This window comes from Haemaphysalis longicornis, unplaced genomic scaffold (assembly GCF_048455015.1).
Source record: "Haemaphysalis longicornis isolate Haplotype H1 unplaced genomic scaffold, Haemaphysalis longicornis Haplotype H1 scaffold_1, whole genome shotgun sequence".
Classification (NCBI taxonomy): domain Eukaryota; kingdom Metazoa; phylum Arthropoda; class Arachnida; order Ixodida; family Ixodidae; genus Haemaphysalis; species Haemaphysalis longicornis.
The window spans coordinates 462327043-462345715 of NW_027526203.1; the positions used below are offsets into that span (position 1 = coordinate 462327043).

Consider the following 18673-nt stretch of genomic DNA (forward strand, 5'->3'; position numbering starts at 1 on the left):
TTAATTTTAGGAAGGACAAAAGAAAAAAAAGACGAGAGAGAGAGGGAAAGACACTGTATTCGTAGCCATTCTGCGGCATTGTTTGAGCATGTCATCATAACTTCACTTTCATACGAGCTCGCGCATGTGCACAACAATGTAGCTGCTCACAGCAACGTTTGCTTGCCTACCCCATGCCTTTTTTGCCAACAGGTACTGGCAGCAGCACTGCAAGGGGCTCGCCGGAGATTTTCAGCTAGCGGGGAGAAAATAGGAAAATAATTACGTTAAATTTGTTGTCTTGCTTGTCATGCATTTTATAATGGCTGTGAATGAATTAAATGGAATGAATGTTTCACGCAAGTGCACATTTCGAAACTGCTCTAGTTCTTGCTTGTAATCACTTTAATAAAATATGTGGGTCAGCATTGCTGCAAGACATCTGAATGGCCGAGCGCATTGTTTTTGAGGGCAAATATGACGAATAAGTAGTTAGACATACGCTTGTACTGGAAAATGTTATCTAGACTGTGACATCCCGTAATGCAAAATGCTGTGCTCGTGTTGCGTAATCTCGCCGCGCAGACCACATTTTTCGAGTCACATGCTGGATCTCCTCGTGGTTATGCAGCACCAGCCATTGGTGACCGGCTTTACGGCGACGCGCGGGACACTACGATGGCTACGACTCCAGGCGACCACGGTGTTGCATCCAGGCCGCTGACGCAGTAAATGGTGGCATAATTATCCTTTCCCACTTCCCCCTTCCCTACCAATCCCCCTACCAGGCCTACGATTATCCGTAGCAGCGCACAAGCGCAACAAAATGGAATAAACGTGCTTTGGATCAATCAGTCTACTTCATCGCAGCGATTGGTCATTCCGCTGCATTGTGGTGAAGCAGCTCCACGGGCATATTAAGAGTGTACAACGGATTACCCTGTTTTTAATACCTCATCAAACCTGAACAAACTTTTGCGATTAAAGAACCGTTAAGTACCGGGTCGAATATTTCCATTCCTTTTGGTTTTAGCAGCTGACGCAAAATACCAGAGTTCAGATTTCCCGGTTTCTGTTCCTGGTTCGGAAAGCGAGAATCACATTTCCACTTGCGTTATTTGTGTTCAAACACAAGTTTATACAGAGACGACAGACTCCGGGAGGAAAGCTTTCGCTTGGAAAGTAGCAATATCAGCGCGGAAATCTCGATCGAGGCGATGGCTTCCTTAAAGGACAGGCCAGTAACACGAAGCAGCGAGGAAGGAACGCGGAGGCAACAACGCTGCTTTTCGTTGGTCATTCCTCGTGTGCTTCTCGTTACGGCTTGTTTTTCTTCGGCTGCTTGTCGTCATCCTTGCGTTACTGCCCTGTCGCCCAAGAAACGCGCGTTATGAGCTGTAGGAGTAGCCCATATGTGCCACTGGATGCCACCAATTCCAGGTAGGAATTCTCAAATCTAACATTTCATCACCATGCGAGCTGTGGGTTTCACCTCAAAATAAGGTTGTGTTTGTAGGTTGACGAAAGACGTATTTATTTGGGGTGCAGTGCTTGTCAGATATGTAAGTGCGTTGGAGTTGGCCTGAGGCCCCTGCTGAGGCTAACTCCAAGCACGAAATAATTTAGTACATACGCCGCAAAGTTCCAATGACATGCGTGCTCTGTTGTCTATGATTCCACGCTCAATTTCCCCAATGACTGAATAATTAAGATCTGTGTAAATGCGTTAGCAGTTTTTCAAGCGACGTCTTTGAATTATCTTCCAGGGCTACGTCATTTGTTACACTTGTAATGCTGATTCCGCTGCAAGAGACGGAAGGACGTGCGTTTAACTTCCTGCTTCGGCAGTTACCCCTAGGTGTTTGCGCATGCGCAATTAAAGACTCACCTGGTCCACATGTGGACCCTGCTTCCCGTCCTGCTTCTGTCATAGATTCTTAGGTAAGGCGTTTTCCTGGGCCGGTTGCACTGTTGACGTCTTAACTGCACCGTTCCCGAATGCTGTGTATCATCCTCACATAACAAGACCAGACTTTGCTGTAGCCTTTGAGCTGCTAACCAAAGATAAATGATGTCACTGAACCAAATACAGTGTCCGATCAGGGGCTTTTGCTTCCGTCATAAAAGCACAGACTAAACTTTTTACACCCTTTTAGCAAAAAGAGTGTAGCATAAGTGGAAAAAGAGTTTTCGGATGCCTTTACACCCTCTTTTCTTGAATCTCAACACCCTTTTCCTAGCTCTACACCCTTTCTGTGTGAAAAAAAGGGTGTTGATCAACTTCAAGACCATTGGTTTTTCTTAGGGTGTTGAAAGGGCGTGGAATACGTGTTCAGCTGTTCATTGAATAAGGCCGTGCTTGGATGCGTAATAGCACTGTAAAGAAGAAGACATCCCCTCATATACACCACCTCTATTCGCAAAAAATTTTTAAACGCAAAAAAAATAATTGCTTGTACGCAATGATCGCTCGTTTACATATGCGGTGCACGTCATGCCCCAAGTTTAGCTTTGGCACGTGAAACACCAATTAGAACCTTTAAAATTAAAAAAAGACTGTGTGGCGAACAGGGTGTTTACCGACTGCAACACGCTTGGCTTTCTGTAGGTTGTTGAAACGGTGTGAAATAGGTGTTCAGTTGCAAAAAAAGCGGAGCTGGGGGTCGACCTAGTTTCTTCCGGTGTGCTAAGTTTTGTTATGTTTGCTAAGCTTTGCAATGTTCTTGCTAAGCTAGGATGACCGCTGAGGGGTGAGGCCAAGTTTAACCGGACTTGACAAGGCTGTTCCCGTGTCCCCCCCCCCCCCAACTACCAGGGGATCCAAGGGGGAAAAAAGCTCCCCAGCTATGCTGTTTCTCCAGCCTTGCACCACTATGGCAAGCTGCGCCAATTTTTTGCCTTTTAGAATCCAAAAAAGACTAGTACATTTGAAATGGTACAGTAAGAGGTGCGCATACGCATACGCCCCTTGTGCTCACACTCTAACAAGCTCGAAAGCCGACTTCACTGTTATATTACCCTATCTGCGGTGGTGCACCCTTTACAGGTGCCGCAGTTCGTTTCTTTGTATTTTTTCCCTAACGCCACCGAAACTAGCTCAACCTCAAGGAGCTTGAGATACAAAACACCCCCGCTTGCAGAAAATGTTCACTCCACCCGTGTAAACAGGCACAAAATGCGTGCAAAGTTGGAGGTCTCTTCACCTTTTTTCTTAGTTGGCGGTCTTTCTTTACACCCTTTTTCGTTACGCCCTTTTTCTTAGTCTCGAACACCCTATGTTTTCAACACCCTTTCATTATTTCAACACCCTTTTTCCCTTCCGGGAAAAAGGGTGTTGAAATAATGAACACCCTTATTGAAGGGTGTTGAGGTGGCGGGAAAGATTTGTTTTGTATTTAATAAAATTCTATAAGCTATGGAACATAAAAACTACCTCGTGAATAAAAAGTTTTTGGAAATCCGCGTGTTGATTTGTATATTCTCATAGTAAAATGAATACTTCTAAAATTAGCGCTAACATATGTGTTTTTTTTTTGTTTTTTTGCGACAAGCCCACCGACCCGATCGGGGGCTTTCCTTTGCTGCATATAAAAGCAAGAACAGCACATGCATTACTAAGTAAGTATGCACTCTCTGAACCGCTTGCATACCGTTCGTTTTCTTGCTCAATTATTTTGTGTTCAAACTGTAACTTGTGCGTATTGACTGTTTGTGTTGAATGCTGCGCGCTCCGCCGATTCGCATTGCCACTCCGCATGCCATCACCTTAAAAAAAGAGTGTGAGGATGCTTAACACTCTTTTTCGGGGTGTTGAGCCTCCTCAACACCCTTTTTTAAGGGTTCTGAGCTCAACACCATTTTTTCATCCCTACACCCTTTTTTTGCCAAAACACCTTTTAAGGGTGTTAGCCATGGGACAAGATTTTTAAACCCTTTCCGGCCAAAAAGGGTGTAAAAAAGTTTAGTGTGCAAAACTTGGTCGGAAATGCAGTGCGGATGACGAAACTTTTCACTTCCTTCTCTGAATTCCTTGATTCGCCATGTCGGTGTTCGTTGAACCGGGTGGTTTTTCGCTGGTGTAATGACTGCGACGAAGTAGTATTATGACCGCCTTCCTTCGTTAGGAAAGGTTTATGCGCGGAGGTGCGCAGGCGGGTACCGCTGTATACAGTGCACTATGTACCAACACATGCTGTGCTACAGTATACTATACTATACAATACCATGATTAAATTTCGGCTGCTACATGCTGTTATTACACTACACTCTAAAAAAGAGCTTCTGTGGGTAGACTTCGTCAAAATGCGCCTGAATGACGAATTGCTGCATCCAGGGCAGCACTTAACGAAACAGCGCGACACACGGGACAAAGGGGAAAAAAGACGACACAAGCGCTGACTAACTGTTTATTTGAAAACAAAGAACGGTATATATAGGCGAAATGTTATCGGAGAGTAGCTTGGCGCATGATCAGTGAACGAATTACGTTATTTGCAAACAGAGGGAATGTGACCTTCAATGGAAGACGCTATCTTGACAAGTATGATATTTTTTTTCCAGGAGGACTACTGAAGGGGTGCTTACACACGAGGTTCCTCTCTTGTGTATCGCAAACGCTTCACAGATTTCGCGCGTGCGCTGGCCCTTGTATCTTCGTACTGTATTTCTCGAACTGTGGTGTGCATCAGCAAGCCTTGACGTGTTGAGCAAGCATGCTGCCCGTGCCGGTCTTCAGTGTGTTGGCATGCTCCCTTAACCTGTCGTTGATGCAACGCCCGGTTTGTCCGACGTACGATTTGCCACAGGGCACCAAGGGGATTTCGTACAACACTGCTTCCTGGCATTCGACGTAGGGCTTCGTCCTTTTTTCCCGTGCGTCGCGTCGTTTCGTCAAATGCTGTACCAACTTGCCCAACTACAAACCCTGCTGCAAAGAAGCATGTTTGACGAAAACGAAACCCGGCATACGATCTGACGTCAAGATGGGGTCTGCGCTGTAACATCGTGCAGTGCGAAAGGGCATGCTTGCACGGCGTTGTATTGGCGACATCTCTGGAGTCCCACTGTACACTCTAAGGTAGGGATCGGCGATCTTTTGAGGCGGAGCGCCGTGTTGCATGAACCCGACACGGCAGGGCCCGGACGGCTAATCGGAAGACGGCAAAGGGGGAAAAAATTGGCCAATTGACAGTAAGTACAAAACTAGAAATTAAATTATGTTAATATTCATCAAGCATGTCACAAGGGTATTCAAGCATAGGTTACCAGCAAAAAGAAAAAAAAAAGAACAGATGAAGGAAGCTCACACTAACGCGTAAAACTTGAAAGTAGCGAAGCTGCACGCAACCTTCACGACCATCACGACGGTTTAATTCCACGATTGCAGCCGATTTGCTTCTTCTTCGCTGCCGAAACGGCGTTTACTCCATCATTGTTGCTATAGTGTGAGCTTCCTTAATTTTTGTGGAAGTGACAATCATTGGACATCACCTTGGAGAGGCGTACGCTGTGACGTCTCTTTATAGTTCCGAGCAAGTGTGGTCACGATTACGGCGAACGCTGGAGTTCTTTTTTTTTTGGGGGGGGGGGGGATGGGGGTGGAGGGTGGCACTCGTGGCCAGTCTCCCTAAGTGGGTATGCTTGGCTTGACAAACCGGTGGCGGGGACGCTGGGCGGTCGTCGCGAGGCCCGCGCTCACGTGCGCACGCTCGGCATTCCCTTGGTATTTTTAACTGCGGACAGGAGAAATTGCGATTAGCTAAACAGCTTTGCTTAAAAAACGGAACAGGTTACAGGCTTACCAAAACAAAAGGCAGGTTACCAGCAACATAGGTTACAAGCTACAAGCGGTCAAGCTTTGAAGTTTGATGCCTTTTTTGGACCTGTGCAAAGAACGAAAGTAAAGATGCTATCTGGCTAAGTGTGAATAATAATAATCAATCAATCAATCAATCAATCAATCAACCTTTATTTTTTGGTGCCCAGGAACAACCCTAGGGTCTTGGTACTGGTACACCATATACAAGCATTCATAAAAACAAACTAAAATCAAGACAACACAACACAGAAAACCGTATATATGAAAGAAACAATAAGATAAAAATAGTTACAGAGATCCCAGAAAGCAAAACAGCAAAACAGCAAAAAAAAAAAAAAGGAAGCCTAGTGTTAGAAGCCATGACACCCGGCCAGCAAAACGTTGAAGGCACGTGAAAAATTGAAAATACACAAGCAAATACTCAATGCACATGACGGAGATAGATTATACACATAAAACAAAGGTTTTGTAACAAAATGTCAGGAAGTTTCAAAATGGAAAAACGAAGTTCAGCGTTACAAGCACTAATAATAATAATAATAATAATCAATCAATCAATCAATCAATCAATCAGTCATTTATTTGCGTGCCCAGGAACAGCCGGGGGGGCCTTTGTGCTGGCGCACGGAAACAGAAACACACGAAACATAATGTACACATCTCTCAAATACAAAATAAAATACGACAAAAAAAAAAACGAAAGCATAGCTTATGTTGAAGTTACGGAATGAAAGTCATTCAAGTGCATGAACTCAAGGATAAAAGACAAATGCAGAATAAGAAAAGTTGGCAGTTACGCCAATACAAACTCACAGACATGTTTGCGAAACAGAGTAGGACAATCATTAAATATATCAAGGTAATCCGAGTACCGATTGTACGTGCATTGCAGTCGGCACACAGGGCACAAGACACGCAGACAATTGGAGTTGCAAAAGGTATCATGTTTCCTGGTCCACTTTTGCGGCACATAAAGACGGACATGTTGTAGCAGCTCACCACAAGACACTATGCCGTGCATAATTTTAAAGAGGAAGAGAATATCAGCCTTGTTCCGCCTGGAAGTTAAGCATGATAGCGTCAATGAAGAGGGCGATCCAGGGTTATAATTACTACTATCGCCAAAGCGATGGTTGAAGATAGATATGAACTTATTTTGGACTCTTTCTACAAGCTTACGGTTTGTTTTACTCGTGCTGTTCCAGACAACAGATGCATATTCAAGCTGAGGACGACATATAGTTGTGTAGAGCTTGAGAAGAGAAATCGGCTCCTTGAACTCCTTGGACACGCGACAGACAACGCCAAGCGATCGAAGAGCTCTACGAGTGATTACCTGAATATGTGGAGAGAAGCTCAGTTTACTGTCGAAAGTGACGCCTAGGTCATTAACCTCTACCACACGTGGGAGTAATTCACCGTTGATGTTATAGGGAAACAAGATGTTGTCAGTCTTTCTTGTGTATGTCATTACCTTAGTTTTAGATGTATTAATGAGGAGTTTGTTGCATGAGCACCAATGCGAGAAGGACGAGATTGCTCTCTGGAGAGCGGAACAGCTGGCAGAGTTGGAAACAGATTTAAATATTTTTACATCATCGGCATATAAAAGAAAATTACAATCATTAAATATTGTCGCGACATCATTTATAAAGATTGAGAAGAGAAGTGGCCCGAGAACTGAGCCCTGAGGGACACCACTGGTGACCTCATAGGAAAGAGAAGACTGTCCATTTACATGCACGAAACATGACCTATCACATAGATAATTGCATATAAGAGACATCAGGGATGGTTGTATATCAAGCTCAGATAGTTTTTTGGCTAAGAGCTCGTGGCAGACGACATCAAAAGCCTTGCTTAAATCAAAGTAGACTACATCAAGTTGACCTCTCCCTTGCACAGCTTCCGAAGCATGCAGCATGAAGTTGACGAGATTAGTGGTGGTCGATCTCCCAGCGAAAAAGCCGTGTTGCTGAGGTAATAATATAGTTTTTACGCTGAAAGAGAGTACTGTATGTAGTACAGTCTCAAAGAGTTTTGAAGCAGCGCAGAGAATAGAAATCGGGCGGTAGTTTGTGGGGTCTAACTTTGACCCTGACTTAAATATAGGAACAACCCGCGCAGTCTTCCAACGAGTAGGGAACTTGCCGGTATTGAGTGACGTTCGAAATAATCGCGCCAAGACCGGAACAAGAAGATCCCCAAACGCCTTCAGTACCGCCGAAGGAATGCCATCAGGGCCGCACGAAAATGAGGGCTTAACTCGCTTTAGAGCTCTTGATACAAGACTTTCCGAAATAAAACAGTCTGAGCTTTTATCATACCCCGGAAACACTTGAGGGGGGCAGGCTGCACTTTTCTTGCCGAATACTGAACTGAATTGTTGAGCAAAAGCATTAGGAACGTCAGGAATGCTGTCACCCCTCTTGTCAATGAGGTTAATATCTCCAGGGTTGTTTTTGGAAGTTTGTGCACGGACATGACCCCAGAAAGCTTTAGCATTGCGCGGCGCATCGGCTTCAACCGCGGCTATATAACTGGACCTATCGCGCTTAAGCAGATTTTTACAATGCAACCTGAGTTGACGAAACTCGCTCTGCCACCTCTCTTGGCCAGTTTTTTTTGCTTGTTTGTGAGCTCGATTCTTTCTCCCAAGGGCCTTTCTTAGTTCAGATGAAAACCAGTACGGATAATTGCTACTTTTTTTAGTTTTTTGGGGTACAAATCTGCTTAAGCCATCGTGAAGTACTTCGGTGAAAAAATCAGTCATTTCGTCTACGTCATTGAGAGTGTCCAATGGTGACCAATCCGTCTCAGCAAGGAAGTGAAACAAGCCAATATAGTCCCCACGAGCGAAGTTGTAACCACGGACGCCTGGTGGGTTGACGGGAGGACTGTGGTGGGCAAGGGATACGTTAGAAATTGAAATGAGTAATGGGGGGTGAAACCTGTCTGGTTTTACGAGGTCAATATAACTACGCGACACCTCAACGTGTTCCATGTTAGTAAAAGACAAGTCCAAAACGTTTCCACACCGATTCCTAATGAAGTTGCATTGCTGTAACGAAGTGAAAGAAATAAAATCTAGCAAGATTTCACACTTCTGTGATATCGGATGGGACGCCCGATCAACCAACTGAGTTTCCCATGTAATGCCGGGTGCGTTAAAGTCACCAGTTATTAGAAAATCGTGATCACTGTGAGAGGTTACAACAATCTCTATTGAATTTAGGGCATGTTTGAAGTCAGTGGCACTTGTCTCGGGTGGTATGTAGTAAGTACATAGTAAGAGGCGTTTGCCCCGAGAGCAAAGCACCTCTAACCAGATAGACTCAGTTTTCAATTCAAGGTCCAGGCGCCGTTTACATTTAATCGAATCGTGTAGGGCAACCAAAACGCCACCTCCCCGTTGTTTGCCGCACGAAGGGTCGCGGTCATGCCGAAAGACTTGGTAGTTTGGGGGAAAGAAGGAATTAGAGCTAATTTCCGGGCACAGCCAGGTTTCTGTAAGAATTATTACTGGAAAGCAAGAAGAAACTACATTAGAAAAAAATTCGGCAGATTTAGTACGTAGCCCACGGACATTTTGGTAGAAAAAATCAAAACCGCAGTTACTCGCCATCGAAACGGTGTTCCTCGACATAGATCATTTGTTCACACAACTCACCGCGGAAGGGTTTAAACAGGCAGTGCCGCAGCCAAAGCGCAGGGTCTCTCAATTTCTCGAAACACACGTCGTCCACGGCGACGTAGAAGGAAGCGTACGAGTCATGCCTCGTTTTCAGTCGCTTGCACATGATCGGCACAGCACCCACAGAGCACAAGTGCTTCGCTACTTGCGCCGATGTTGTAGAAGGACGCAGCTTGGTGAGAAACATAGCTTTAGGGGGCCTGGGACGACCGACCGCTGCAAGTACAGTCCCGTCAGAAACGCCAACTGTCAGCGGACGCGGGTTGTGCCTTGCACGGCGTTGCTGCTGCTGCGTCGGTGGCGATACGTTCTGGAGAGGCGGAGAAGCCGAATTCACCGGCGTCGGGCTTGGAGGGGCAGAGGCCGGCAGCACGGGATTCTGCGAAGAGCCGGGCGTCCGCGGGGTAGGGGGTTTTGTTTCCGCGACCGTCCTGGTTGGCAGCGGCGGGAAATCAGCCAGCCGGGGCTGGCCGGCTGGCCAGCCCCGGCTGGCCGATAATAATAATAATAATAATAATAATAATAATAATAATAATAATAATAATAATAATAATAATAATAATAATAATAATAATAATAATAATAATAATAATAATAATAATAATAATAATAATAATAATAATCAGCCTACGTAGGTCCACTGCAGGACGAAGGCTTCTCCCATGACCTCCAACCGCTCCTGTCCTGCGCTGCTTGAGTCCGCAGTTTACCCCCGAATTTCTTTACTTCATTCCTCCATCGGGTTAATGGCCTTCCCCTTCTTTCATACCCATCTCTCGGTATCCACTCTCTTACCCTAATTGACTCACTACATGACAAGTGTTAAGGCAGGGAAAATTCCAACTGGAAGCGATATTTGTTCCTGTATAACTTGATTTGATTTGATTTATTTGTTCTGTTGTTAATATAGACAAATCTGATACAGAAAATTTTGAGGTCGAAACTGCCATGTCGGCCTCGTGTGTTCGAGGTTTCGGCGCACGTTAAAGATCCCCAGGGGGTCAAAATTGATCCGGAGCTCTCCACTGCGGCGCGCCTGATCGCCTGTGTAGCGTCGGCGTGTTGAACCCCATAATCAGATCAATCGGTCCTCTCGTCGTGCCTGGGGCGCGGGTCGCAGGTTACCGACCATTGCTCTAAGGCAATCCCGTGGCTCAGCTTAGCCGCAATGCACTTAGGGGACCGATCTGTGCCACTAGCAGAGCGAATGAGGCGAATTGCAGCAATGCGCATAGCATTCGACTCAAAAATGCCATCTGCGCTGTGGCACTGCGCAATGCAGAAGCGGGGTGCGGAAGCGCAGACCCAGCTTTTCAGTCAAATCATCTGCTCCACACCACCATTCGTCAAAATGCTTTTGTTGGCTGCATGGATTGGTGAGTGCGGTACCGTGAAGCCGAACCACAGGATCGTCATATAGTGTATGCTTTGTCCTTCCATTGGCCTACTCCACCGCTTTGCTCGCAGCGATTGGTAGTTCAGGGGCGTTGGGCTGCTTTGGAGTTAACTATAGGCTCAAGGGTGTATTTTAGATTAGGCAATTGCGAAAGAAGAAGCAAAGCGTTCCTGTGGGTAATCCAGAAATAAAGGAAACAGGATACGAAAGTTTGCTTTGAAAAATGAAATCAACAAAAGTATCCAGATATATTCAAGGCATTTGTAAAAACAAATACGGACAACCAATAGGCCTGTCTACCAAACTTAACTGTGATGGGTTGTTTACAGCCTCGATCTCAAATTCACGGGCCGGGGGGGAAGTGGGGGGGCTGCTCCCTCCCACTCACCCCCTCCTGCGGACGCCCACGACGGTATTACTGTACGATGTTATGCTACGCTGCGATATTGTACACTATCCTATCATCATTATCATCATTATTATTATCATCATCATCATCATAATAATAATAATCGCCATAATCGCAATCATCTACAACAACAATAATAACAACAGCCTCTACCAAAGATTTCCATACATTTCAATAGTGTGTTTGCCAAGTCCATTCTTTACCCCTGAATTTTGTTAGTTGATCCCTCCATGGAGTCCTTGGTTTTCGACAATTTCGTTAAATGTGCCTTAGTAGCCATTCCCTTAAACGGATGGTCCTTCACCCGCATTATATGGTTTGTCCAACTCCTCTACGCTCGCTCAATTTCGGCTGGAGCTTGTTCAGTTTTGTTTGCTCAGAACGATAAGAAGTTGGGCGAGTTCGTTTTGAGCCTTGACAGATCATAGAAAAAGCGCGGAAAAGACGACGACATGGAATGGGACGTAGGACGACACGGCGCGCCATCCTCATTTTTTTTCTTTCTGTTTTACTATTCGGTGTCGTTGTGTTTCCAGCGCTTCTTCTGTGACTAATCCACACTGCTGCTACTCATACCTCTCTAATTGTTGCGTCCCTAGCATCCTTTTTACGCGGCCCGTTGACCCGATCTGAGTTGCTGCGCATACGTCATTAGCGAAATACGCATTGTTTGTATAAGATTTTTTTAGTGACACGGGTAGCTTACTACCAAAAAAAATTCAGGAAACGTACACAATACAGACCATTCCTTAATTGTTCTGGAACTAATTTCTTTCTCATGATTTGGATCATCACTAACAATTTGCCCAAGATAGTCACGATCATCCACGTGTTATTTATTTATTTACAAGATACCTACATCGCCACGAGGGCATTTTTGTAGGGGGGACATGCAACATGTACAGAACAGAGTATACAAATACATTTATACATCCATACACTTTTTCAAAAGCACTTCTTCGTAGTGATTAAAAAAAACGAACACCACACTGATCATAAGCGGGAGAAAAAAAGATCGCTATTTTGAAGACTAACCAATCCCTCTGACAACATATTCCAGTCACTTATTGTTCTAGGGAAAAAAGAATTTGCAAGAATATTTGTACTGTGGGAATACTGTCGCACTTTTTTTGGATTATCATGACGAAGTGATATGTAGTTTGGCTCGAGGAGATACCGTTTTTTGTCGATACCTGTACGATTGTAATAAATGCAGTGGAAAAATTTTAACCTTAACTTTTTACGTCTGAACTGCAGTGGTTCCCAGTTCAGGGTAGCTTTAATCGCCGAGATGCTAGCAAAAGGGTCGTACTTGTTGGTAACAAAACGCGCTGCCTGGTTTTGCAGCTTTTCTAATCTTTCTATAAGGTACTCTTGGTGTGGGTCCCACACTACACACGCATAAGCAAGTATAGATCGGACATGCATAAAATACAGTGTTTCTTTCACTTCTGTGGATGCATCCTTAAAGTTTCTACGGATAAAATATAACATTCTACTGGCCTTTGTAATTATGTACTCTACATGTTTAATCCACTTGAGTGACTGAGTTAAGTATACACCTAAGTATTTGTACTCTGTAACGCTAGTGATTATTGTATCTTTTATTTTATAACTTTCTTGGGTTATAGCTGATTTTCGTGTAAACCGGAGGTGATTACATTTCTCGATACTTAGGTTCATGCCCCATCCGTCACACCACCGAGCTACTGTTTCTTGGTCTTTTTGTAGCGCGTATGTGTCGCTTAATGAATTTATCTGCCTATAAATAACACAGTCGTCAGCAAATAATTTAATTTCGGACTTAATGTTTTCTGTTATATCATTTACATCAATTAAGAACAATAATGGTCCTAGTACGCTACCTTGTGGTACGCCAGAACTCACCGCAATAGAGCTAGATTTGTGACTATTTAAAACCACACATTGCTCGCGGCCGTGCAGGTAGTTACGTATCCAAGAATGAATTTTATAGTTAATATTCAGGGATGCAAGTTTATTGTCCAGAAGATTATGAGGAACGGTATCAAAAGCCTTCCTGAAATCTAGAAAGATTGCATCTACTGGCGTATTATTATCGAGGGCCTGTGATATGTAATGATGAAATTCTACTAATTGAGTATTGCATGAAAATCCACTGCGAAAGCCATGCTGAGAAGGTGTAAGGTAGTTGATGGAGTTGAGATATTGAAATATTGCACTATATATAATATGTTCTAAAATTTTACAGCAAATTGAAGTCAAAGAAATCGGTCTATAATTTTTCACATTTTTTCTATCCCCGGACTTAAAAAAAGGCGTTACATTTGCAAATTTGCAGTCTTTAGGAACAATGCCTGACTCAAGTGACATTTTGTATATAATAGCTAAATACCTTGCAATAACGTCATGGCACTCCTTCATTACAAATGGCGATAGCCCATCTGGACCACATGCCTTAGAAGTGTCCAGTTCCCGTAAGAGGCGATCTATACCATTAACATCTATAATGATATCATCCATAGAGTGGGTTACATCACTAACGCATGACGGTAAAGGAGCAGTTGACGTTTTCTGCGAAAAAACAGACTGGAAAAATGCATTGAATGCTTCCGCCATTTCAGCATTACCTTGCACAGTGATTCCATCCACTGATAATGACTGTATAGAAATGTCATATTTCCTGGTTTTCTTTACGTATTTCCAAAACTGTTTTGGGTTTTGCTTAAGGTCATTGTTGAACCGGCCAAAAAAATTGTCTTTTCGCATTTTTTATTGCAATCTTAACCTTATTGTTAGAGTCTTTCAAAGCCTGTTCATTAAATTCGGTACTATTACTGCAGAATCGCCTATAGGCTCGCCGGGCTTTCCTTATTATTCTAGTATTTCATTAGCTATATTAAAAATCTGTTTCTCTGCGTGTTTTTTAACATTCCTTTTGATTTCCTCATCTCTATTTTTATCCCGCAGCTAAGGTTTACGAGTCGAGTTCTTGAAGCATATTCAGTAAGTCCCAGTGGGACTGATTCAATGAGATAATGTTCATTTATTCATTTGTTCATTTATTCAGCATTGTGATCTTGTACAAAAGTTGAAATAATCCGCAAATCTCAAATGGCCCAAGTATTTTCTATTGATCCGTAATCCTGATGTTTCTCCAAAAGTTTCCTTGATTGATTATGAGGTTCAACGCGCCGACGCTACACAGGCGATGAGGCGCGCAGTAGTGGGGCTCCGGATTAACTTTGAACCCCTGTGGATCTTTAACGTTGCCGAAATTTCGAACACATGGGCGTTTTCGCTTCCCAAAAGTTTTCAAAAAACCTCTTTCTTTACAGGCTGAAAGTAATTTACTTGAGATTGTGTTTCTTTGCATGACACCCGTTCTGATATAGGAAACTTTTCATTCTCTTTAGGGGAGTCAGGTCCGTGCATATCGTTCGTGCATGTCCTCGAACAGCGCTCTCAAGTCTCTTCTATTCCATCCTTTCTCAATGCATCTACGATCACAGCGTTGGCCACTGAGCTAAAACCTTTTCCGCAACTTATAATTAAATACCCCATGAAGAGGTTAATTATATTCTGCAGATCTTTCAAGTACCTTGTTGAGCTTTAATTTGTTGCGTGAATGTGGTCTATTGTTGAGGGAGAGAGAACAAAATTTAGACAGCTATTGTCCCGGCCGTTGTGCCGCATCTTCTTTTCTCTAGGGGACTTCCAGTCTGTGGCTCTCCGGGGGGCAGTCACGGGCCCGAGGGCTGCAAGCCGGCAGGAGTTCCTGCGTCGGCCTGGTGTCAACGCCATGACATGACCCAGGTTCAGCCAGTCCTCCCACGGAGTGATACGGGAGCTGAGGTGGAGAGAGGTGGACAGCACCCCCACAACGGGACCGTAGTCAAGGGTGAGTGGGACAATTAGGTGCGTGGCAAGTGGGATGCGAGAAGATCCTAGTTATTAGGAAACTCTTCCTTAAATTACCTAGTTCCGTCGACTGGGAAAGTCAAGCGGGACACTTGTTGGGGCTAAGTGTTATGTTTCTAAATAAGGTAATCTATGGAAATAAATAGTGGGCTGATGGGCCTGTAATTTGTAAGCTCTTTGATTTCGCCGTATTTGTAAATTAGAAATAGGTACATATTTTTCGAAGCATTCGGTACCTTCAAGGTCCTAAGGCACTTCGAGCGTAATTCCGTGAGCTATTATACCACAATGACTCTACACGGTTAAATATATCGGCCGCACATCCGTCGTCTCCTGCAGCCTTGTCTTGTTTTGTCTCTTCCAGGCCATTTTCCAGGTCGTCCTTGATTATACGTGGAACTTACCCAACGGAGACAGTTCGTTCAAAACTGCTTTCTGAATCGAGGCGGCATGCGCACAAATTTCTTGAAACTTTTTTCACTACTTTTATTAGTATATCGCCCATGTCATTTGGTATATTGCATTTTTCGGTTCACACGATGGCTTCAAACCTTTTCCAGGTTCAAGCGATGGATAGACCGATCCCGTGAGAAGTGCGAACAAGTTGTCAGCTTGTTTTCGGTCTGTAAATATTTTTATGCTTGTTAATTCACTATTTGTAATTTGCAAGCGCTATATTTGATCAATAAACTTTCCATTTGTTGCACTTATCCTGAAGTCTCATTTTATGCACGAACCACTCAAAGGACCGACAGTCGTTCTGATATGGTGAATGCATATTCCTCGTGACAGCAGGGGCTTAAGGTGGACTGCATGCTTATATTAGGCGCAAGTACAGCAGACTCCCATCGATAAAAAAACAGCACTGGGCGACATCAGTATAGTAAAAAACCAGGAGACAAACATTGAGATATTGCGCGGGTCGCGTTACGTGGCCATCGTCAAATAAAAAAAAAAAGCCGGTAGACTGTTGTCCGAATGCATATTCGCTAATAATATCTTTTTTTTCTTTTCTAGATAAAAATAAAATATGCGCTACGAGTTCGTTTAAAAAAAAGTACCTAAGCTACGAACCCAAACTATGAAAATGTACAGAAATTATAAGTACTGTCTATTAATGCGCAAGCATTTCTACTACGCTTCTCAAGTTTTTTTTTTACTACAAAATGATCACTACCGATTCAAGTGTTTTGTGACCTCACGAACATAGCACGGACCGCATAACCTTGAACCGTGATATCGCTGCGATCACGCCGAGCTCCCTCTGTGTCCCTCTTCTCCCCCATTCATGCCTGATGCATAAAGCTGCTCTCTCTCTCTCTCTCTCTCTCTCTCTCTCTCTCTCTCTCTCTCTCTCTCTCTCTCTCTCTCTCTCTCTTCGAAAAATAAGTTTTTTCGATTTTTATTCGTGTATAGGTTTTTTGTTGTTTTTTCGGGACTTGTTTTTTTTTTTTCATTTTTGTCTTCATCGTGTGAAGGCGGTTTGTTTATGCATTTCTGATTTGATTAGTTCATATTTATCATTTTTTAGTTTATTGTTTATTTTAATTGCCTTCGACCGATTATCCCCATGCACACTATATATTAGAACTATTAAAGTTATAAACTTTGCAAAATTATGCATTTTTGTGCAGGCGCAGGGCGTCGCATGGTTGGTGCTGTGAAATGCTCAGCTAGGAATGTTAATGCCACACACTACAGCGCATTTTTCTCGGCTGTACTTCCACGGCACGTGGCAGCTGACGCGGTGAGATGGCGCAGGCGGATGCAGCTGCTCCTCGCGGAGGCGTGCGTGTATGGGGGGAAACAAAACAAGTGTCATTTGGCCGAGCAAGCGCGTACGGCAGAAGTGTGTAATGACCAGGTGCGGCAGAGGCCATGTTGATTCCGCGCTCGGCTCCAGAGAAGACCTCCGCGGCGACTCAGCTGCCCGGATACCGAGTTTCCCCGGTCTTGCCGGATTTCCACTATGTCCACTTTGTAGCGTCCCACACGGTGATCGGCCGAAAGCACCGATCACGTTTCTTTTTCTTTTTTTTTCCTGCCTCACAAGCACGATGGAGTCCGTCACGCGGGAGGAGTCTAGCGCTGTACGTTTATGCTAGGGACAAATCCTGCATTCGTAAGCGACTGAGATGATGTTTTCGGCTCTTCCTCGGCTCCTGCAACCATTCATTTACTGAGGAAGGCCTTGAGTTGTGCTGGACGCCGCTACGTTGCTTGGGAAGTTCCGGTGCGATGACGCAACCAAATTTCCCACGCATGCAACAGGAAGGGTGGAGAGCCTGATAGGGGACAGTTGGCCTAAAACCGACTGTGCCACAACAATAAGGAAAATAGCATATTTACACCCGTACTAACGGTGGTTAATTTCCGTAAGTCTCAATGCCAAGCGGGAATGGGGAGTTCCGATTTTATAATACCAGCAGATTGTAAAATACACTCTGGTTGTTTTCACCACAACCCACAATAATGGCCTACTATTGCGATCCAAGGGTGAAGTAGGGCAACGTGGGGTCCCACCATACATTTAAACAACTAAAATAACGCTGGACTACCGGCTAAGCGCCTACATTTTTGCCTCAAATGTTCCTGGGGGTTTCTTTCGCGCTAAATAATGGGGAAATGTCTGACCTACGCCAGCAATTTTAGTTTGTGACGAATTTTTTCAACTTTTAGACATAAGACTGAACAGACAGGCAGGCAGGCGAGCAGTAGGGGGACAGGGGGGCAGGCGGGCCCAAATTTTCTCGTTTAACTAGCCCAAGAAAGAATATCGTCTTGAAAATCGAGCTCTGTTCGAGAAGACGCAACAAAAATGACAAAAAGAAAAGCTTGTATCGAAGCGTTTTATACCTCGTCCGGGTATTATTCTTCCGGAGCTCCAACGCAGGCCACTCATTGGTTGTAGAGGGAGGGGAAGGGGGCGCTTATTGGACAGTAACCGCGTTCGGCGAATCTCAGAATCAAAAAGATTTGGATTTTGGTGTAAACCGAGTTCAAGCGGAGCGGTGTGTGTTTGTGCTCGGCGCATCGTTGCGGAATCTTAAAGTGGATCTCTCTGTCGAAGCGGAATTCTTGCAGGGGTTCCGTTCTGTTTTGGCCACGAGTTCTGCGCTGTATCTTGGGGGCCCGCAGTCTGTAGAGTGTGCTTGCTTGCACAGTTGCTCATTTTCATTGCAGTTGCGCATAAGTGAGATTTAAACCACTAAACCAGTGCGTTACAACAGTGAACCGCTCTTCTACCTGCCGTAGCAGCAGCGCAGCGGAAGGCATTAACCTCGGACGGGAGGTTAGTACTGGCAGGTGGCAGTCATTTGTTCCTGTTTGGGTTTCGAAATACTTCCGTGATTCACTTTTTATCTCTCAGCAAAAGCAGTAGGTATGCATTTAGGTCACTTGTGAGTTCGTTGACCCCCCCGATCCACTGCGAGGTTTGCGCGGCTTAGCATATTATACCACGAACCTAATTTCTAC

General features: G+C 44.4%; 1 protein-coding gene across 2 annotated transcripts; it reads left to right on the plus strand.

Annotated features, from left to right (window-relative positions):
* The first annotated feature begins 1244 nt into the window (after window positions 1-1244).
* On the plus strand, window positions 1245-15788 carry LOC144156159 (uncharacterized). Of its 2 annotated transcripts, XM_077688003.1 has the most exons (4): window positions 1245-1419; window positions 3531-3597; window positions 14986-15176; window positions 15561-15788. In XM_077688003.1, exons 1-4 carry the CDS (start codon window positions 1392-1394, stop codon window positions 15581-15583), a joined length of 309 nt encoding a protein of 102 aa, XP_077544129.1. In that variant the 5' UTR covers window positions 1245-1391; the 3' UTR covers window positions 15584-15788. The 2 variants fall into 2 exon arrangements, with proteins under 2 accessions (XP_077544129.1, XP_077544130.1); XM_077688004.1 differs by lacking the exon at window positions 3531-3597.
* Window positions 15789-18673: the final 2885 nt, after the last annotated feature.

Excerpts from the sequence above, each read along its gene's own strand:
- LOC144156159 (XM_077688003.1), top strand. The coding sequence starts at position 1,392 with ATGTGCCACTGGATGCCACCAATTCCAG. Across the intron at positions 1,420-3,530 it reads CTGGATGCCACCAATTCCAG|CCCACCGACCCGATCGGGGG; the intron begins GTAGGAATTCTC and ends TTTTGCGACAAG. Across the intron at positions 3,598-14,985 it reads AACAGCACATGCATTACTAA|GGGACTTCCAGTCTGTGGCT; the intron begins GTAAGTATGCAC and ends TCTTTTCTCTAG.